The 24036-nt window shown below is 32.1% G+C and overlaps 1 protein-coding gene across 3 annotated transcripts in view; it reads left to right on the plus strand.

The window, feature by feature from the left end:
• The window catches only part of LOC117168716 (coronin-7), a 117837-nt gene that overhangs the window by 67387 nt on the left and 26414 nt on the right, over nt 1-24036 (plus strand). For all 3 annotated transcript variants that reach the window (XM_033354433.1, XM_033354434.1, XM_033354435.1), the window contains 7 exons: nt 18063-18176; nt 18373-18543; nt 18663-19101; nt 19349-19487; nt 20426-20632; nt 20707-20842; nt 21124-21248. In XM_033354433.1, coding sequence (XP_033210324.1) covers nt 18063-18176; nt 18373-18543; nt 18663-19101; nt 19349-19487; nt 20426-20632; nt 20707-20842; nt 21124-21248 — 1331 coding nt within the window. The remainder of the gene's footprint in view (nt 1-18062; nt 18177-18372; nt 18544-18662; nt 19102-19348; nt 19488-20425; nt 20633-20706; nt 20843-21123; nt 21249-24036) is intronic.

The following is a 24036-nucleotide window of genomic DNA, read 5'->3' on the forward strand; positions in this document are numbered from 1 at the left end:
CGTCGATTTTCCCGAATGTATATATTGCTTATAGACTCTTCTTAACCATTCCCATCACAAATTGTGAAGCTGAGCGATCTTTCTCAACTCTAGCTAGGGTGATATCAGAACTTCGTTCAACTATGAGTGATAAAAGATTAACTGTTCTTAGTTTGCTGGCAATCGAGAAAGATCTTCTAAAGACATTATCTTTTGAAGATCTAATAAAAGAATTCGCAAACGCAAAAGCGCGAAAAAATTTGTTTTTTACTTAGATGTATATATAATATGTGCAATAATAAATATCATTTTTCAAATTTGAAAAAAAACGAAAGATTTATTTTATTATTTTCATGAACCTAATTTTTTCACCATTTATTGTATTGTATGTCTTTTATCATCAGAGATTTTCTCAGGGGGCCCCAAAACTGTACAGCCCTGGGCCTCGAGCAGCCTTAATCCGGCACTGGGAGGGACTGCTCCAAAAGTGGTACCTCACGGCACCTAGCCACCTTGAAAACCTTTAAAAAGTGAATTTCCTCTTCAACTCTTTTTTAAGATTGAAAACGTGGAAAATTCATTAAATTTTTCACGAGAACCTTCAGTTAAATTTTTTAATTTGAAAACAGTTATTTTATTGGAATGCGAAAACTAATTTAGATCCTTCAGTCTTCACTCTCAGCATTTTTCCAGACTTTACTAATTATTTTATAGATTGCAAAGAACAGACAAAATATTGCCCATAGTTGAGCGTCCAGATTGCGGAACGACCTTAGCGCGTGGACTCAGTTAGCCTAGTAGGCAAAAGAGGCTGAGTCAACGCGCTAAGGTTGTTGTGCAATCCGGAAGCTCAATTCTGTAAGTTTTTTATATCGTCTCCACCAATATAGAATGCTGAAGTAAACTTTTCTTTACGATATTCAAGTTACACATTATAAAAATGATTATAGTTGAAAAGTGCCATGTTAATACAATTTGATTTTTGATTTGATTTTTTAGTGCACACCAGATTACATAACATATCTAAAGATTAAAGATTGTTTAAAATTATTAAAAATTATTATTATACCATCAAGCCTCTTCCCTTTTGTGGTATGCGTGCCTCACTCGATGAAGAGCGAGGTAATAAGGATTTTTAACATTTTGCAAAGATATCACGGATTTCCAAGATTTAAAAAAGGCGTGTACACCAAATTTCAAATATTTCACGAAGTTTTCAAAAGATTTAAAGGATTTTCAAAATTGTAAAAAGGGTACAGCACACCAGATTTCAAAGATTTTCAAAAAATTCGAAGATTTGAAATGATTTCAAAAGGGATCAACACATTTTAGAAGATTTGAAAGGATGCCACTAAGATCTCAAATTATTTAATGATTTTAAGGAATAAATCATATTTCACAAACATTTAAGAACATTTTTACAAATATTTCGAAAATTTCATAAATATTTCATAAACATTGTAAAAGAATCCAAGAATTCCAAAGATGTCACATTTCGAAAGATTTCCAAACATTTTAAAGATCTTAAAGGATTTCAAACGAATACGAAATATTTCAAAAATGTTCAACTATTTCAAAAGATTTAAATAAATTTGGGAAGATTTTACAGCATTTCAATGATTTGACACGAACGTAAAAGATTTACAAAAAAAAATTAAAGGAAGCTATCACAAATCTTTCAAAGATTTCATAAAAAATGCAATGTGTGGTAAAACGAGCAATAGTTACTGATTTGGACAAAATCACGTACAGTCAAAATAGCTGAAAGATGGCCAGTTTGTAAAAGAAATTAGCAAATTTTCCTATTTATTTCAACAAACACACGTGATATAAGTTTTTTCTTGAGGAAAAGAAGATGCGGAATTAAATTTCATATTTAAATATAGGTTTGAAAAACTAAAATCTCAAACCTTTTTTCAAAGCTCAAATAATCAACAAAACGGAGCGCTAGACTTCTTAAACGGATGTTTCAGGCAGCCCCTGTTAGACGGTAAGCTCACAACGTAAATGGCAACGTGATGCGGATAAGACCAATTTTCACCTGAGAGGTTCGTCTTATGATGAGGAACGTAAAAATGGGTGCCTGCCCGATCTGAGTGGTTGCTTTGAGCGGTGGCGACCTGTCAAAGGTGTTCATTTTGACAGTTAACTAAAGTAACTCGGATAAGGTTAGAAATTGGTGTACATGTAGGGGGTGACCTTAGAAATAGCACCTGCGCATTGCCAGGCACTTACCTAGATGCAAAAGTGTTGCCAGACGGCTTCAACGTCGCCGGGAATTCAGGTGAAATTTCTTGATATTGATTTTACAGGGAAAAGTTTCAAACAAAAGTTGGCCCAATTCCAAAGATTCATCTTTTCATTACTATATCATTTTTTGGTCAAATCGATACATTTAGAGAAAACATGTTGTAAAGGAATGCCATAACAATAAAAAGCCGTTTTTCTTTACAAGTCATTTTTTCGAACATTTTCAGAAGAGAAAAGATATTCCTTTACAGGTATGTTCGAAGAATTATTTTATCCAAATGGTAATATTTACCAAGTTATGCTCATTTTTCCTTCTTTTTCCCATTGTTTCTTTCATCTATTGGATCTTTAGCAATTCAAAAGAAGGTGTGTTCAAAATTATTATATGAATAGTATAAGTCTTGTGAGAAAAATGGCGTCAGCCGCTTTGAGGTAAAACAATAACTTATTCTGCTATAAATAATAATAAACAGAGTCGTCTTTTCAGAGGCGCATGAATATTCCCCAAACTCTAATAGGCATAAGTTTCATTTGATCGAAAATCAATTTAACCAATACCCATTTTCCATATTTTTTATTTACCCGAATTTTCATTTTTCTACATTTTATTCCTCCAATTTGTCCTAACCAGAATTTTAATTAGTCCGAATTATTATGCGGTCTAACTCTTAGACCACCTAGTTTCTCTTTGCCATATCGTTTATTTATTATAATTTCCATAATTTCTATTTCTGCAAATTTTTATACAACATAATTTTAATTGTTTCGAATAACTACATAACCAAATTTTTTTGCACGAATGGATAATTATAGTAATTATTATCTACAATGTAAAAAATTTTTTATGTAACTTTACCACTTTCATAGTAGGTCCGTATATTACCTACTATCAAAGTAGCGTTTTCACAGACAATAGCGAGTATCCACGTTCAGTCGGGAAATTAACTTTCAGGTTATGTAAGTTTCCAAGCAGATTCGGTAAAATCGCAATGATTTGTAAATTTGTAGGTTATGGCATTTTAACAAAAAATATTTGAATTTTCACAATTATTCGTAATTCCAGTATCCGAAGTAAAAACGTTATTAATGATAGCTTCAGTAGAAATTGTAAATTGTCCGTTAAAATCAGGAATGTTGCAGAAAGTAATATTTTTCAAATTGTTAAATTTACATTAATTAATATATATGCAAAGGAAACAAATCTGCATATAAATAAGTTATTTATTTATGTAAATATATATTATATATGTATATTTTTTACTAAAATTCCCTGTCTCAAAATAAAAATTATAATTCCGCAAGGAAATTCCCTGTCGTACTACCACTGCTCAAATAAAAACAATATTGTACATCGTGCAGGTCCATACATTTATAAATTTAAATATTTAATGGCAGCTAAGACCATTCAGCAAACTTGAAACAAATGCAATCGATATTTTTGGAGTTTCGCTGATTCATTGAATTTATTCGATTTCTGTAAGCTTTTAATCTTCCTATAATATATGTTTTGATATTGGAATATTTTTCTTATTTATGCAAAAATGTTTTTCTTTAATTGTAAGAATATATTTTATGGAAAAGAATGACTGCAATGGGGTAATTCTCCTTCAAGAGGTTATTCGTTAAGCTTTTACATATTATTGAATACATTTTGATTCATGTTCAATATAAAGAACATTTTTCATTATTTTTACCAATTCTTGACAACATTTTTACAAATTATTGTAATTTTACAAATTTTCTGTTATTTTCCGCACCCTGGAAATTGAACAATGACTTCTTTACTGTATTAAAACCTGCATAAATGCGATTTATATCAATTTCCCATTTTCAAGATGCAAGATTACGTTCGAAAAAGGGATTTTTACTACTTTTTGTACTTTCGCAATCTTGCAGAAATTCTCCACTTTCAAAGAGGGTCCCTTTATTACCTACCTTAAATATGACAGATTCACGAGCAGAAAATGTATTCTTACAACGTCATGCTATATTGCAATACTGAAAGTGGTAAAATTACAAATTCATTTGGATTCTTAACCTCAAAAATGGTATTTTCCCTATAATACAAGTGATAATCTTACAAAAAAATTTCTATGTGATTTTACCATTTTTAGTTGTGAAATTTTTTTGTTTTTTACAGTGTACAATAATTTGTAGTGAAACTAAATGTCATTTATCCTAAATGTCACGTAACATAATTTTAACCTCTTCTAATTTGAATATAATCTAAATTTAATTTTTTCGAACCACTATTTGCTATAATTTTCATTTGTCCTAATTTTTATTTAACCTAATTTTTGTTGCTCTAAATAATCATTTACCCTAATTTCTATTTCTCCGAATTATCATTTGTCATTAATTAAATTTTTTCTAATTTTTATTTAACCTAATATCGATCTATCCGAACTTTGACACGCCATAATCTCCAAGTAAATGAAGTTCCATTTGTCCTACCGAACTTCCGTTCAGTTTTGAAGACGTGGTTTCCCATCTAGATATATTTAGTCTGGTCGGTACGTCAGGTGAAGATAGCACTGTGCAACACTTCCTGGGGTACGGTTACCAAATAAAAGTAGGTGCCAAATTCAAATAAGAAACCTCCGCAAATACAGTAAACGTTATGAAAATTATTGTGTAAGGCCAAATTTATTCATATTTTGAATTTATTTCCCTTTCAGAAACTTAAATTCGACCCAATATATAATTCTAGACTAAAGTCCCGCAAACACCGAAACATTCACCAGACTTAAGTCCAAAAATGAGCAGAGTCTACAAAGATTGATAAAATCGAAGAGCCGTTCTTATTTTTAACTATTTTTAAAATATAACTAAATTCGAAATTTAAATTAAAATATTACACCGAAAAATTGTTTATTCAATATTAGTTGTTTGGTGTTTTGGTTTTGCATTTTTTCTATCTATTCAGGTAAAAGTTGAAATGATGATTGAAACCTAAAATTATATGGGTCATTTTATTACTTGCAACCTTCTTTAAAAATGTTTTTGGTACATTTGAATTTACAAAGTTTTATTTGTGACGTATAAAAATGTTCAATTTAAAAAAAAATATGTTTCTTGAATAAAATTTGATTAAGAAAAACGTATTAAAGGGTTTTATAGAGAATTATTAAAAGAATAAACAAAGTCCTACATCATGAATATTAAATAATAATTGCAAATTCTGCGTGACGAAAAAGCCAAAACATGAAAACCTAAATAAATATTTTTAAACGAATAATTCTACCTGAAATATTATTTCTAAAGTTCGTCTTCAGTTCTTATTCAAAAATTGTTACAGTTGACAATGCGAATGTTTTCCTTGATTTTATCAATCATTTTCAACAATGCTCCCTCTTTACGGCGTTATCCGAACTTGAAGTGTAATTATAAATGACTGTTTTACCTAAGTGATTGTTTTTCAATAAATTGTTTGTAAGTCCACTGATCCATGCACTATGGAATTAAAGATAAATTTATAAAGTTATTTTAAGTTCAAAAATGAGCATTGTCTGAAAAGATTGATGAAATCGTAGAGAATATTGTCATTCTTATTCTTAACTAATTTTAAAATATAACTAAAGTCGAAATTTAGAAAAAAAAATTTTAGCGGAAAATTGTTTATTGAATATTAGTTGTTTAATGTCTTGGTTTGGAGTTTCTTCTGTCTATTCAGATAAAAGTTGAAATGATGATTGAAACCTAAAATTATAGGGTTCATCTTATTACTTGCAACATTCTTTACAAATGTTTTTGGTACATTTGAATTTACAGATTTTTATTTGAGACGTATACAAATGTTCAATTTTATAAAAAATATGTTTCTTAAATAAAATTTGATTAATAAAAACTTATGAAAGGTTTTCTAAAGAATTGTCGAAGGAATAAACAAAGCCCTTTATTATAAGGATTAAATAATAATTGCAACTTTTGCGTAACGAAAAAACCAAAACATGAAAACTAAAATAACTATTTTTAAATGAACAATCCTACCTGAAATATTACTGTTTTACCTTTGTTTACTTATCTGTAGAACACCTGAAACCCATTTACTCCCCTTGCCGCGGATAGATAATATTGCTTACATGATAAAATTAAAAATTAAAATGTTTTTATAATTTAGTTTGTACTTACCTTCTGGTATTTTTCTTCTATGCAGTTACGCATCGATTTTTCGCAAATATCTGCGAATAAGTGTTTGGGCGTCTTTAGTATACTGGTCGAATTTAAGTTTCTGAAAGAGAAATAAGTTCAAAATATGAAGAAATTTAGCCTTACAGAATAATTTTCATAACGGTCACTGTATTTGCAAAGGTTTCTTATTTGAATTTGGTGCCTACTCTTAGTTGGGAAACCGTACCCCAGGAAGTTTTGCTTAGCACCATTTTCATCTGACGTACCGACCAGGCTAAATACATCCAGATGAGAAACTACGACTTAAAAACTGAACGGAAGTTCGGTAGGATAAATGGAACTTCTGTTACTTGGAGATTATGGCGCGTGAAATTTCGGATAGATCGATATTAGGTTAAATGGAAATTAGGAAAAATAAAACTTATGACAAATGATAATTCGGAGAAATAGAAATTAGGCCATGTGGAAGTTCGAGCAAATGATAATTATGACAAATAGAAATTTGCATAAATAAAAATAAAGGTAAATGAATATTTAGAGCAACGAAAATTAGGTTCAATAAAAATTATAGCAAATAATGGTTCGAAAGAATTAAACTTAGATTATATTCAAATTAGAAGAAGTTAAAATTATGTTGCGTGGCATTTAGAATAAATGACATTTAGTTTCACAAAAAATTATTGTAGATAAGAATTACGATAATTATCCATTCGTGCAAAAAATTAGGTTATGTAGTTATTTGATAGAATTAAAATTACATCATATAAAAATTTGCAGAAATAGATATTAGGCTAAATGGAAGTTATGATAAATAAATGATATGGCAAAGAGAAACTAGGTGGTCTGACAGTTAGACCGCATAATAATTCGGACTAATTAAAATTCTGGTTAGTGACAAATTGGAGGAATAAAATGTAGATGAAATGACAATTCGGGTATATAAAAAATATGGAAAATGGGTATTCGTTACATTCGTTTTCGATCAAATGAAACTTATGTCTAGTGGAGTTTGGGGAATATTCATGCGCCTCGTGTTTTCAGCTATTTCGCTAGAGAATACTCAGAGATTTCTACCGGTAGGGTAAAATTGACATAATATTTACACTATTCATTCACTAATTTTGAGTACACCTTCTTTTGAATCACTAAAGATACAGCAGGTGAAAGAAACAATGGGAAAAAGAAGGAAAAATGCACAAAACTTGATAAATATTATTATTTGGATAAAATATTCCTTATTAATGTTGCAGTATACCTGTATAGGAGTATCTTTTCTGACAATTTTCGAAAAAATGACTTAAAGAAAAACGGCTTTTTATTGTTATGATATTTCTTTAATCGATGTTTTCTCTAAATCTATCTATTTGATAAAAAAATCTTATGATAATGAAAATATGCATCTCTGGGAGTAGACCAACGTTTGTTTGAAACTGTTTCCTATAAAATCAATATCAAGAACTTTTACCTGAGTTTCCGGCGATTTTAACGCCACCTGGCAGCACTTTGGAATCCAGGTAACTGCCTGGCAATGAGCATGTGATATTTCTAATGCCATCCCCTACATGAACACCAATTTTCAACCTTATCCCAGTCACATTAGTTAAATGTCAAAATGGACACCTTTGACAGGTCGCCACCGCTCAATCCATTGACTCAGAACGGGCAGACAGCCTTTTTTACATTCCTCATCATCAGGCGAACCACTCAGGTGAAAATTGGCCTTACTTCTATCACGTTGCCATTTAAGTTGTGGGCTTACGGTCATGAGTTGTGCTCTGAAAACATGCAAAGTTTGCGTGTAATGCGAATTAAGTGTATTTTTCCGAGGAAATTCATTACGTTTACTTGTGATATTATATAGTTTAAAGTTTTATTTTACTTTGAATCTGCATACCATGATATTCTGATAATATTACCCACACTCAGCCACCTTCACCTACACAATCTTTTGAGAATTCATCCACTCATTGGGATAGGGGCCTCTAGTTTCTGTATACGGTGTGTTCGCCCCTGAATGAATCCATGTTGATCATAGTGGGCGCTTCATTACCTACACATTTGAGGCATAAAATGTGGTAGCTTTTCCTTTGCTCTCTAGGGTCCCTCGAAGGAAAATCCGAGCTCGAAAACTGCCTTACCTGCTCCCTACTTCGCTGAATATTAGAACACATTACTATAACGATGACATCGAGGAAAATTTCTTTCTTTTAATTTTCACTTTAAAAATAGGATTATCTTTGAAAAAACGGGCTATAACCCGAGTTTTTATACCCTTTAGATCATTTATATAAAAAATCAGATAAAATGGCATCACTGTTTGGCCTGAATCCAAGTTTTGCGATTTACAATCGACTTCCAGGGCACTCAAGAGTTTTTATTGAAAATCGGTCGTATAGTTCCGAATAGCGCTTACCTCCGATTTTTTTAAACTGTGTATTCTCATGTATTTTGACGAGCTGATAACGAAAATTATTTTCGATTTTGGAGCAAATTTGATTTTTACGCTGAAACCGACGAAAATAGCCACAGAAATAGTATTCGTCAATCCCCTATTTCTTTCCATCGTCTCGGGGGAAAGAACCCCTATAACTGGCCATAGAAATAATTTTGGGCGAACCCTACCCCTTTCCAACTACTCGTGGGGGGGATGCACCCATGTGACTTGACGGAGAAGTAATGTTAGTCAAACTGCTATACAGCCCTGACGATAGAAATCTGATAGTATATGCTAAAGATTCTCAAAGCTCTGAGAAGCTCTGAGAAATTCTTCGCAGGCACTCAGGTACATATATTTAAAGGTCCAGGTAGCTCGTGTAAATATTTTGAAGGCTTTAAAATATCCTTTCCGAAATAAAAATAACGATCATAAATATCAAGCAGAGAGGGTCCTTTGCTAAGCTTTCGGATTAAAATTTAGACATAGATTTTTTTAAATTTCATAGTTCACATCCTGCCGATGAAAACGCACTGAAAAAGCAAAGAAACCGCACTGGTCAATCTACGGGTTTCGATTATTTCAGATATATAACTTTTTCTTTTGGATGTTTAAAATTGGAGTGAATATAACGTATCTCGTAAAAGGAATGAGATACGCCAAAACAGACAAAATTTTTGAATTAAACTTCAAATTAGTATATTAGTATATAAGTTATCATTCTAAATATGTATAATGAGAAAATTCATAATTTAAACAAAAGTGTTAATAATTCGAAGAAAATTCTAAAACGGGAGTCGGTTTGGTTGCAGCCCGGTACTGTAAATAACTCTGCCCGCCCGGTACGTGACGAATACAATAGGAACATCCCTAGAAGAAGAAACGGAAAGGTTTTGGAAAGACCGCGTCGGAAAGATTCGGAAAGGTTTCGGAGAGATGGTTCGTTTCTGATTCTTTCCGAATTTTATGGGAACTTTGCTTCCGATTTCTTTCCGAATGTCGTCGAACGTTTCCGATTTCTTTCCGAATGTTGCTGAATATTTCCGAATGACTACCCACTTTACTCTTTCCGAATGCATCCAATTTCTTTCCTAATCAAATAAAAAAATATATATTTTCGTAATAATCATTTATTTTTATCTTCCAAGCCTTTTAAATTGCAGCGACCATATTGATTCCTGTTGAATCCAGCAAAGATGATTCCTAAAATAATAGAAATAGAGAAATTTCATAACTCAGAAAGCCTTTTTGAATTTCGTGCATCACGTATATTATTGCTACACAGTATCACATCTAAATATTCCAAATTTCGAATATTCAATTGGGCCAAGTCTCATTAGTAATCACTACAATAAGTCATTGACAAAATTCCTTCTTTGAATGGTAAAAATAATACACTATGAAATATAAATTGCACTGAGTTTGACTGAATTATGAACAGCCAAAAGAAGCGTCACTTATCGATTTCTATTTTCACAATAAAAAACAAGGACTATTGGGTACGGCCACGGAAATGGCCTGCCGCCATCTGTTACCTAAAAGTGGAAATTTCTTAGGGATGAATTCCACTTGTTTACATGCAATTGAAAATAAATAAATTTATACTGAAAAGAAGAGTTTAATTATCAGACAACAGTTTTTAATTTTTCTTGTTAATGACAGATCTCCAATCGGATTACAAATATCACATAAAGTATTTCAATACTTTTGTTTTTTTAAAAAGAAATACTAAGAGATCTGGAAAAATGATTGTGTTAATTAAGGCAGTAATATTATATTTATACGATTTATTATTTTTGTAAACGTAATGCTAGTTGTGAGATTTTGAAGTTAGAAAGTTTAATTATCCTATAATATTTATGGAGTATATTGGTGAACAATTGAAAATAAATTTTTGTCACTTAACGATAAATCAGTAATATGTTGGTAAAAAAAATATTATTTTAGAAAAAAATTTATTTGAATAAATGAAATTTGTTTAAACAATGAAAAATTAATTAACCAATGGTGGTCAATATTTGACTGAAGAAATAGTGATAATTATTCATTTGTGAAATTGAGAAAAAATTATTTAAACAAATTGAATTTGTTGAAATAATTGAAAATTAATTAATCAAGGTTAAGCATATTCTTAATTTGCTCTCTTTTAAACATAGGGATATTTTAGTGTGCAAATTACACAATTCCGGATAAAAATACGATTTGTACTTTCATGTCCTAAGCCTGTGGCACATTTTGATTTTTAGGTTCATAAAGTTAGAGTAAATGTTTACTGAAACCTTAACAATACATAGTATCTATAATAGTGCAAAATAGCAATACTTATCAAAAGGGAAATTTTAAGCAAACCTACATGTTATTATTTATTTGAATTTTTCACAGTGAGTGTCCCGTATCTCATTTATAATTTATAAATACTTTTAACATAAAGAAAAATGTTAGGAAGTTTATAATTTTAAATCTCTCTAATGCTTCTCTTTATATTACAATATATTTGTTATTTAATAAACATCTGTAATTTAACGTGTTAATGGGGAGAACTAACAGGCGCTAGTCTGTTAACCCTGCACTGAATTTAGCTTATTCCCTTTACTTTCACTTCTGCACCCTTACCACATGAATTACTGCTAAACTTGTTCCCTTATTCAATGTTTCAGGATGAAAATCTATAGAAATGACTTATAGCTTAAATCATCTATTTATTTATTATATTTAAAAACAATACACACGTGCTAACTTGTGTAAATGTCAAATTTCTATCCGCTAGGAATTTCAGGTTTAGGCCACCGCGGACGCCGCCTGTCATATCCGGTTAATATCAAGGACATGTCCGTACCCAATTGAAAAAGCAACTGAGCGCAATGACCTTTTTTACTGAAAGCACTATGGAAAATTAGGAATATCCGAAATTTGTTGTGATTTTCATCAAAAATCTTTGGAAAAACTCTGACAGCATCTTGTCTCTGCTTGACCATTAATGAAAATTAATTAATGAAAATCTTTCTTTGTTTGAAAGTTGAAATACTTCGTTCATTCATGATGAACAGTACGATTTTACCAAATCCTTCCTGCCCCAAATCGTTTTGCGTAATTTTTGGGTGACCGTTAAATTCACAAGAAAAATGTAATCGGCAAAAATTACGTGAAATGCGGACGGTCAAAATGTTTGAACCCTAATAAAGGGGGGTACCTGCTTCAGAATTTCGGAATAAAAGTTTTTGTAATTTATGCACATATCCTTGCTTGCCATGCATAAAAGTATAAAACTAAAAAAAAAAATTATATAAAATTTACCTGAATTAAACAAATTTCATCTTCGCTCACAAGTTCTTTTTTATTAGCATGTTTAACTTCATTGCAGCACCGTCGGATATTTTATTTTAAAAATCAACAGATATTTTCATTTGAAATAAAGCATTACAACGTTTCAGCAATAGCAGTTTTCGATTTTTTTAAATCTGGAATTTTTTTGTGCGGCCTAGCTAGGGATATCAATGACACAGTTTTTTTGAGTGTGTGTCGAATATAGCACCAAATCGACAGGGCTCTGAACTATTTGCCCAAATGTTTGGCCTGGTGAAATACAATCCAGCTTAGGGGCCCTGTTGCGCACAACATTTTTATTATGTTATGAGTCGAAATTAGTCACTTGCATTCATTCTTTAGCCGAAAGTGAGAAATAAAGTTTGCAAATTAAAATGCATGCTTCGTTCATGACGCCCGAACAAAAGAGCAAAAAAAGCTCTATCGCGAAAATTACACAAGTGTAGAATATGAAACAAATGAATATAAAATTACTACCAAGTGGAGAAATTTTCGTTAGAAAATATAAATTTATGCGCAGGCGGTAATTTTACCGATCTGGGAAATTTTCCTACGTGCAGCGTGAGTTACTTTTATACTGAACGTAGTTCAGAGTTTAGTTTAGTTCATCATTCTATACAGCAGGTTGAAATTTGCTTTCTAACCTAAAATTTCAATTTGTGTAAAGTGACATTTTAGATGTGTAAATTTATACTTTGGAGTGCAATTTTAAAACGTATTTTTTATAGTGGCCGGTATTCCTCAATATAATATATGAATAGTTAATGAGAGTGATTGGCTGCGACGGTAGTGCTGTGAATACTGGGTGAAAATATGGAATCAATATGAGAATTGAAGCGTTGCTAGAGAGACCTTTGCAATATTCGATATGCCATCTGCACGGTAATGAACTTCCTTTTCGTCATCTCTTCGAAAGTTTGGATGGTAAAACATCGAGCCCAACAGCGTTTTCAGGGCCTATAGGGAAAGCGCTTGAAAATTGTAGAAAAAAGCCTTTTCTGATTTTCAGAATATACCTTGAGTGTGATATCAGATCTGAGTACTGATTAACGGTACTTGAGAGATATGGACGGCCGTAGTCACAGGAGAATGTCCAGAAAATTTGTCCGATCTTAAATCAGGATGTTGAACCATGCGAGATCTCTTAATACAGCCAACCGCGTTTTGAAGCTCTACGCTTCCACTGAAGAACTTCTTCAAAATTGGTCGCCCTGGTTTTCTTTCTTTGAAGAGTATACATCCCAATGTGGTTCACGATTAAATGGCACAACTCCATCTGAAATGACGCCAGGAATTTGTTTAAATTAATTCGTCGGACCAGCTACTTACCCAATGATTTGATGGCGGTAGTAGATAATCCAATACAAAAAACGCCTTTTTCGGACACCAGGAGAACATTCTTTTGTCTATGATCCCTGATGAAAGACTGGTGCGGCAGGATACCCAAAATCTTATTCTGAGAGTCTGAGAAAATGCTAAGACGCAAGCACTATAAGAGCTAGGAACTTCTGGATTTCGAAAGCGCGGAAGGCTGAAAAAGAAAAAACTCGAGTCAGCTGTGCGATCTTTTATTGTGCCAAAATTGAATTGCGTGGCCACAGATTATATGAATATCATAGACTGGGATGAAGTAGAAGTCACAAAGCGTCCAATCTTAGCACACTTAGCATCATACGAGCTTTACTGAAGCATAGAATCGAGAAAGTTGATGTTCCCTTTTTAAACCAAATGTCAATTCAAATTCACTTAAAAATGATAGCCTTATTAAATTACACTCTCATGGTTGGATCGATGGGATGGGTTTGGGTGGTACTCTGAATGCAGAAACCTTCTCGTGATGTGTCCTGGGTAGTTAATAAGAAAAACTACCGAAACGCGCTGAATGAACGTTTGAGATACTTGCACAATGATTAAGGAAATAAATTTCAGATAATTTTAAACAATAACTCAAAACCGACCTTGATGAAATTTTCTTGAATAGGAATGTTATGTCATATTTTTTTAGATCTTTTCTAATAAGCAAAATTAAAAACAATTGTGATTATAAAAAAAATTGACCTTTTTTACCTACTTTTTTCATTTTTCTCGAAAACGGTGGCTCAAGTCAAAAAACTTACTCAACATAAAAAATGTATCTGGAAATCATAAACAACATTTGTCACCATTTTTTTCGATACGACTCATATTTGTGAAATAATTTTGAAAAACTCCGTTTTTTTTACATATTTATTCTTTGTGGCTCGGCTAAAAAATATTTTGATTTTAATGAAATTTCACACAATTATTTTTAATGTAAATAAGAAAAGAATGGCACCTCAGGCCCTTTTATTTTCGAAAATTTATATTTTACGCTACACACTACCCGATTTTTTTATACTGTATTACATGGGGGGGGGGGGCATGTAATCGAAAACATTTCTCACGTAAAATTTTTTTAAACTGTGAATAACTAAATATCAAAAGTAAAAGAGACTTTTATCATTTTTATATGGAAACAGCTGTTTGTTAATGCGATCTAGTACGGAAAATTGCATAAGTGTGTATTTGGGTATTGATTTTAATTTTTCAAAAGCTATTTAGTTAATTAATCCAATTGATACCTTTTTATTGTAACGAATTTATTATTCAATTCAGTATCATTTGAAAAATAACACATAATTTTCAAATACACAATAATCAATATGACGTGTATAATATAAGTGTCTAATATAAGTGTTTTAGTAAAAAGCACTACAGGCTTAAGTACCAAAACCCGAAGTTTACAGGCATCCCTTCTTTATTTTTAAATTTAAAAAAAAAAACAAGAAATCACCTTCAAGTTATTAATTAGCTCTATTGAATCGCGGAAAAGCGCTTTAAAAAATAATTGTGTACGAGAAAGACATTATCAAAGTTCGTCGTATCTAAAAAAAAATCCAATTTTTATACATGAAAAGTTACATAACCGTTTTGTTTTTGAATTTAAAAGAAAAAAAACAAAAAAGCACTTTCGAGCTTGTACTTTACTCTATCAAACCAAGAAAGGAACGTTCCAAAAGAAGCAACGAAACCCGAAAAATCCCCTTATAAATGATGCGGCTCGTCCCCAAAAACGAAAATATCGACACACATTATTACTATTACTTAGCTCTATTAAATTGTAAAAAGAACGGGCAAAAGATGTTATTAATTAATTTTAAAAATACCAAACATAAATTTAGTTCCGCTTCTAAATCGGACTGGACCATAGTTTTCTACAGAAACACGAGTTAGGTTAAAAAAATTAGTTTAAGCCGATAAAAACCATACCCGAAATTTTGTATTTAAGCCCGTATGCAGTGCTGCCCTTAATGTCGTGTTTATCTTCTTCCTGTTCGACGAATGACAGTCACGTTGAGCCTCAACCAACCAGAATATTTTAAATGGAAATTAAAAAAATCGATATAGTCCTTTTTTTGAAAAACGAACTTCTGATTTTTGCAGATTTTTGTTCTAATAACAAATTTTAATTATGTGAACGTTTTTTATAAATAAAATATCTAGTGATTCAATTTCTGCAAAATTTGGTGTAAAACGAAAACTAGATGTTCTATAAAAGTTTTTGTAGAGCAAATAGGTTTTTTTTATCCCTTAGGTTATTGAAAATTCTTATTCAACAAAAACTCTCTGCAGGATTTATTTATCTGACGTTGCTTAGATATTTCGAGCTAAAAAGAATTTTTCACTAGAACAAAAATTTAAAAAAATTGAATCTCCTAAAAAAAAATGGCTGGATCAATTTTTTTCATTTCTCATTCAAAATATTCCAGCACCATGAGAGAATTAAATCCTACAAAGAACTGGTATTGAGTAAGAAGTTTAAATTGAAGTTAGTTGAGAGTTTCACCATGCAGTGTCAACGTTACTAAAGTTTCAAAAAAATTTCCTTAAAAACTTTGGATTATTTTTTAATAAAACCCCCTCTAAGATGACTTAAACTCTAATAGTTCCTGATTTTTTGTACAGCGTTTTTAAATCTTGAATGACTTGCCACATTACGAAGCATGTTCTTGTCCAATTCATTCTTTCTCGTGAAAAAAGTGCGACTTCAAAAGAGAATATTTAAAAACTTTGTAATGAAACTCTACAACACTATGTAATCTGAATAAAATAAATGGCAAGGTTTTTACATTGCAACATCTATACGATTGGAACAACATTGTTGTTTTTTCACATTTCTTAGATATGCATACGTCCACGTAAAAAAGCCCCTCATGGTGACTATGAATTTACGTGTAGGATCTGATAAATTTCCGGCTATTTAAACCTAAGACTGTAGGTTGAAAAACAAGTCGCCGGAGGATTTTTGAAGGTGAAACTATGAATAACCGTTTTTCGATAAAAACACATCTAATATTGGTAAAATCGATAATCGCACGTGTTACAACTTTTCTTCAAACATAAAGTACACCCACCTTCGTTTGCTTTCAGGAGAGGAGTATAGTAACAATAGATTTAGTATAGGTCCTGAGGAATGCATCTTGACCCTGACTTGGAAAAACGCAAAAGATCTCCTAAACTGGAACTGGCTACACGGGCGCTTTTCATGCTGTCGCCCATAATTATTTGAATTGGGAAGCTTAAAAATTCGATTTTCAATTTGATTGAAATAGTATATTCTAATTTGAAGGACGAGAAACAAAGTTGAATTTACTAACGACTTCAAATATCAAAGTTATTCAATCTTTCTACTTTTACTTAGAATCAGCCGATTCTGGATTGCTCTAAATTTAAAACTTTTTTATTTTTATGACTTGAATTAATAATATTTGAATTTTCGAAAGGATACAATGTTTTTCAAATTTAACATTGTACAATATTAAGCATTTTTTGTTTAGTATTTTTTAAATTTCGTACGCTTTTATTTTAAAATAAGATCAACTGGAAACATTTTACAGTTTCTGGTCTTAATACATATTATTACTGAAATCGTTTATTCTGGAAGACATCAAATTACACATTGTTTGAATTTTAGTGGTTTCTAATTCAACAATTTTCAATGCTTCTTTTTCGTTGTTGAATTTTGAAATCTTCGAATTTATACCATTTTATCATTTTAAGTTCGAAATGTTAAAAATGCAATATGCTTATTAACAATTGAAAGCTATTTTAAGTGAATAATTTCGGATAGAAACTTTTTGTTTTTAAATTTGAATTTCTAAAAATTGACAGTCTTGGATACTTGAATTGAAACCTTTTCGGATATAATGAGATTAATATTTCTTAAATATCTAGTAGAATAAAAATGAATTTAAGCATTAGATTGAAATGGAACTATTGAATTCTTTAAGGCCATGTGACGAGAGGGTCACATGACCAAACCCTGTTCTCAATTTTTCTGTCCCAACTTACGTCAGAGAAATACCGACCGCGCTGTGGAACACTGCAAAGAATTTTCAATTTTGTCAATGGGCTAACTATAAAGTTTATATTCAGCAAAGTGTGGCAAAACAACCAAAATTGGTCACAAACATTATACACAAATAATCGAACAACTAATTTTTGCACTTTTGATGGAAAAAAAAACAAATTTATATCATTAAATAGCACGTGTCTGACATACGTATCAGCCGTTTCAGAGCAGCACTAGTAGACAATTTCGAACTTCTACGGGTCTGTGGGTAAAACAGATTGCATGATTACCTACAGAGAAGGTTAGAAGTCAAACTTCTGCTGTAAAGACTAAATGTTTCCGTCGATAATCATTATTTTCATAAATAAACTTTTTTCTTCCCCCAACTCTTTGCACGGCCACAAACGATCCTTTAATATTTATTAACATTTCCCGAAAAAAATTTCCCCGTTATTCAAACTTTTATTTTTCGATATGGATGAAAAAATATTGATCCTAGGACTGACTTGATCAGCTGTTATACTCATCACATGGCCTTAATGCAATAATTAATTTTAGTATCATCTTTCGCAGGTCGAGTGTCTAAGTTTAGGCATTTGAAAGGCACTACTGGTCACAAGTCCACTCATATCGAAAATATTCGGAACATCAGTCGACAGATATCTGGAGAGTGCGATGGCTTTCATGGTAGGTCAACTATTTTTGCTTTGCAGACGCTGAAAATAACCCTAATTTTATCATTAAAATTATAATTGGAATTATAATCGTGATAATTTCCTTTTTTTACATTTAATACATCAATACATTATTTTTATTATAAAATGCGAGAGGAATCAAATTTTCCACATTAAACAGCATTATAGAGATTTTTTTTCAATTGTAGCTAATGCTGATCGCGTCGCTGTACCTTTGAGTGGGCCAGGTGGAAAAATAGCAGTTTTGGAATTACAGAAAACTGGAAGACTTGCAGACGGAGTCATGCCAGCTTTAGTTCATGGGGCAACAGTTATGGATTTTCAGTGGGATCCTTTTAATAATCAACGTCTTGCAGTTGGTAGGAATAATTTTAAAAGAATTGAATTTCGTTGCAGCACAGCTTAATACTTTCTTTGTGATTGTGTTCATTATGAATAAATTAAAAATTAAAAAACGCATTATTCTGTATTTTTACAGCTTGTGATGATGGAATGATTCGACTTTGGGAAATACCAGCAACAGGTTTAACGGAACCAACTAACGAACCCTCCTTTACTGTCGAAGCTCATGCAGATAAGATATACCTAATTAAATTCCATCCCTTGTCCTTGGATGTTCTCGCCTCTGCCTCTTATGACATGACTGTTAAAATTTGGGATTTGGAGCCTCTAGCTTCAGGGGAGTTTGTCAAAGCCCAGATTTCTTTGACTGGTCATACCGATCAAATATTTAGTCTTGCATGGTCTCCTTGTGGTCAGCATCTCGCCAGTGCCTGCAAAGATGGAAAGCTACGGATTTATAAACCACGAAGCAGTGACACTCCGCTTAGGGAAGGAAAAGGCCCGGTCGGGACAAGGGGAGCGAGAGTTATTTGGGCTCTGGATGGACGATATCTGGTTGTAATGGGATTTGATAAGTAAGTAAAAGACACCTCAAACTTGGAAAATTTATTTGAATTATTATCCTTCTTAATTAGGCATGTTTTTGCTTTCTAAAGAAATTTCTAATTGAATGAGTTTCGTATGAACAAAATCTGGATTTCGTTCCAAGGAAATAAATATCGTAAACTTTTTATCAGTATTTATTGATTTACGGAACTTATTTAATTTGTCATATGTTCTTTAAATTCATTTTTTTTTTAAATCAATTATGAATTCTTACAGGGTTTCAGAAAGGCAAATTATAGTGTTCAAAGCTGACAATCTCAATTCGCCTTTGAATACTGTCGGTTTAGATGTCTCGCCAGCAATCTTGATGCCATATTATGACGAAGATAGCTCGACTTTATTCCTCACTGGTCGGGTATGTAAATTAAATACAAATATATAAAATATTTCATGGGTACTGTGCAGAGAAAATTGGGATATATGTTCGTCTAACAATTAGCTTCTGCGATTCTGACGTATCGAATCGACATTTGAATTAAAAAATACAGGGAATTGGCAGTTAATTTGTGTTGTGGCTAGGAATTTTGTAAACATTTAATAGAAAAATCGGTCTAATGACTTGAAAAAATAAACTTCTACGATTCTAATGTGATATTGCAGAATAGTAGGCACTTCAATTTTGTAATTCTTTAACTTGTAAAGCTTTTAATTTAAAATGTTTCATGTTCACTTCCATCGGTTTACTTGTCAGATTAAAAAATGCGCAATTCTGAATGACTGAAATTAAAAAAATTTTTATGTTTCTTCATTTTTAATTGTTCAATTCAAAAAATTTAAAAATATAAACTTTTTATTAACTTTTCAAACTTACCAGTGAGTTTCTTTTTCTGCCTTAGGTCATTTTTTGTAAGTCTCTTTTTAATAATATGGTCACTTTTTCCACTTGTCTTCGACCTTCTATTTTTCTTCTTTATAATTATTATTGCAAGCAAAGGAATGACATTTTAAAGTTTAAGGCTTGAAATATAAATTTAAATTATGTTGAAGTAAAAACATTCAAAATTAAATAATTGTTCTATCAAACGTTTAAAAATGTTAAATGTAATGTTTAAGGTTTAAATTATTTAGTTTCTAATGCTTTAATTTATATTTTAATCGCTTCAAATATTCAATTTCATATGGATACCCTTAAAATTCTTTCGAAGGATTGAGTTCAGAAAGTTTAATGACTGAAAAAAATTTTGAGTGATCGACCTGAATAATACGTATCATTAAAATAAAGTTGAATGTTGTGAATTATAAAGAAAAATTTTGCATGAAAACCTTTAGTACGTATTAAATTTTAATTTCAAGGGTGATTCGACCATCTATGCATTCGAAGTAACAGAGGAAGCTCCTCACTGCTGTCCTCTGAGCCACCACCGTTGTTCTACTTTACATCAAGGATTGTCTTTCCTTCCTAAAAACAAGTGCGATGTCGCGAGTGTGGAATTTGCTTCGGCTCTCAGGCTAACGAATAATACAATAGAGCCATTGAGCTTTACGGTACCTCGAATCAAAGTAAGCAATATTTATAATTTATTTGTATCTTTTAGATCGTTATTCTTTTATTGAAATGTTTAATTTTTTTGCAGAGTGAACTCTTCCAAGACGATCTTTTCCCACCGACCAAAGTTACGTGGAGATACACAATGACTTCAGCAGAATGGTTTGGAGGAGGCAATACACAACAAACTAGAGTCAGTCTCAAGCCACCGGGAATGGATAGTTGTTAGTATCTATTTTTAAGCTTATATTATTTATAGTATGATCTTTTCGAATTATTTAGTTGAAGTTTATTTTAATAAATCTTCAGGAAAACAAAATTTTAATTTCATAGTTCTTACAATTGAATCATTTAGTCCCTAATCCAGATACAAATTTTATTTTTATAAACGAAAAATTGATGTTTCTTGTTACTAGATATTTTATATCAGAAGTTTTTAAATTAATTCATATAACAACTTTTAATTTTCTACAGTATTTATATTAGACTTTTATTTTGTTACCAGTGAGTGAAAATCAGGGACAAACAGTAGTTACAGCTCCTGTAACTGCTAAACAAAATACTCATAATTCGTCTCAGCCCTTTAGTAGATGGAATGCAGATATCACTAGCCATTCTAAAACAAACGAGGTATGTAATTCATAATAATTATTATACCATGTTGCGTTTTTCATAATCTTTAAGTGTTAAGCGAAAGAAAAATATATTTACTACATTTATAGTAAACGTAAATGTCAGATTACCATTGTTTTCACGACTATCTTCATACAAAGTTTATTTGTAACATAAAAGTAGGCAATACATATATGTATTGCTTACAAAGAGTAAATTATTTAAACCCGAAACGACCCAATTTTTATTATTCTTTTCTTTGATTTTAACAGAAACTCAAACATTTCGATTCAAGCCGTTTTATTTGTAGTTCACAAAGTTCAAGAAAAGCCCGAGTAGAAGAATAAATATATTTTTTTTCTCAAACGCACGAGACCGAAGATTTTATTGTAGAAAAAATTAGGGTACAATCCGAGAAACTATGTGAAATGAGATCCCTCTAGCGCACATGGTGCGTGCCCCAATGCAACCTGTAATATTTGAAAAATTTGGTAAAAATACACAAATTTCAAAATTTGAATTCTTATCGCTGATAATGGCGACGTTTAATGCCATAAGGTCGTCAAAAAAGTTTCAGCCCTCTAGCCCATGTGGAACACACCAGTTGAAGCCCTTACACTAAGAATATTGAGTAAAAATACATTTATTTCAAAACTCTAAATGTTTGCGACAATGACGAAATTCGATGCCAAAGCAGCGCCAAATACCACAATTATTACTACAATTTTTAAATGTTGACGTTGAAATGGAGTAGACACCTTCTGCGCTAGAGAAATGAAACTTTTTAAAGTAGTTTGTAGGGCTTAACGCTGTTATTTTCTGTCATAAAATTGTAGGTCTCGTGCTTTAAGAAAATAATTTTTTTCTTCATTGCAATTTTAATAAATGTTGCAAACTTGAGACTCATATTTCAGTAAATAAATAGAACGTAAAAGTATTCCTATTTCAGCATAATTCAGTTTCGCAAGAAATTGATTTAAAAAAAAAACATCATTCATAGCTTTTTGTATGCATATCCATACTTTAAATTTTCTATGCAATGAAATAGAGTTAAAGATTAAATTGCTAAAAGCTCAGTATGCTTAGAGCTGCACATTCTCATCGTAACACTCGAGCTTCACGCTCGATTTTCAACAGACGTTTTCAAATGCATATTTATTTTCTGAGCTACCTTACAATATAAAGCTAAAATGTTTTCTCGAAACATTATTCCTTATCTTCCGTTATAATGCTAAAAATATTATTTTTGTTTTCATAGAATTTTTTATGTATAAAACAAAATCTCTCACAAGTCTTCTTTTAGGCTTTTTACATATCTCGTGTCTTTTGGCGTAATATTGGAATTTTCGATTTTTCAATACCAATTTCGATGAATAAATTAAAAACGACGAGTTCTTTCAAAAAATGGCTGAAAGTGATATTTCAGGAATTTTGAAGCGCTTACATTTTTTCGAAAACTTTTCTCCATATTTCGCGTCGTTTAACTGAAAATTTGAATTTCCAATCTTTTTCATACTAATTTCCAGAGAGAAATAGAGAGTAACAACCCTTCAGAAATATATGGTTTTGATTCCTCTAGAATAAAGCAGAAGGGTCTATGACAAATCTATCGAACGCATCTTCGGGTTACGGATAGAGGGTCGCTATACCAAGGGTTTCTGCAGAATATGGTTACAAAAATTAATAGGCAATCGCGGACAATTGTCGAAGGGTGGTCTCGAAGGAATTAACCTCCAAGCGGTGGTGTGAAAACCGTGTCTGAAGCTGAATGGTACCTGGATGAGGTGTCTAACGGCGACTCTGGGATACCGGGCAACCTCTTAGAGTACCAAACATATTTATTGTAAATGCGGTTCAAAGCAATAGAACGCGCAGGGCTCCCGACAATGGGTCGGCCAGCAATGCCGACCACTCTAGAGCTCGGGGAGCCAATGAAGATGGAGTCAATGCGATGGATCGGCTAAATCTCAGGGCTTTTAGGTGTACGGAGCAACTCAATCACGACTTGCTAGAGTGTTACCATGCGAGTGTGGCCCCTGCACGAGAGGGTTACATCGCACGACTGCATTCTCTGTGGTGCGAGAAACACCCAAAACTATCTCACTTTTCGCATCAACGTCTGCGACGCCTTTCTTTGAGCCGCGTTGTTCATAAATTCCTTGCCATACAGGTGTGATTGTGCGAACAATCCTATCATTTAAGATAGCTGTGAAGGTTTTATACAGTGTGTTCAGGCAAGTGATTGGCCAGTTATTCTTCAGGTCAGTTAAGTTGCCCATTTTCCGCAGTATTACTGCGCCCTTCCACCAACCATCCCAAAACTAGCTCGTCCGACTTTGTATATGAGGTGAAAATACGGGCCAGATGCTTATGCGTTGAAGGAAACTACTTCCGTCAGAAGGTCGTGATACCATGTGGTCCTGGAGCGGAATAGTTCTTCATACTTCTTAATACTTTTTTCTATGTTCTATGAGTCTTTGTCCAGTCTATACTGAAGTTCGTAGACTTCTCTCCAAAATGCGTCGACCTCCTCTGATTTGGGCGGGTGGTCGACAGTAACTGGAAGGTCTTGAAGAGTCGAGATGAGTCGGAGAAAAATTGTTATTTTTCTCTAACCCACCTCTCTCTCTGCTCCAGACTTCTCTTAGCGTCAGATAGTATCCATATTCTCTCAATACGCTACCTGACGGTCAGCAGCTTTGACCTGTTAAGTGTGTTATAACAGATCCGGAGTTTGAGCACAAACTTTTGAACCTTGGCGGTAAAATTCCTGCCAGATGTTATATAGTAAATCACGCACTGAATA

Source organism: Belonocnema kinseyi, chromosome 3, assembly GCF_010883055.1.
Source record: "Belonocnema kinseyi isolate 2016_QV_RU_SX_M_011 chromosome 3, B_treatae_v1, whole genome shotgun sequence".
In the NCBI taxonomy this organism is placed as follows: domain Eukaryota; kingdom Metazoa; phylum Arthropoda; class Insecta; order Hymenoptera; family Cynipidae; genus Belonocnema; species Belonocnema kinseyi.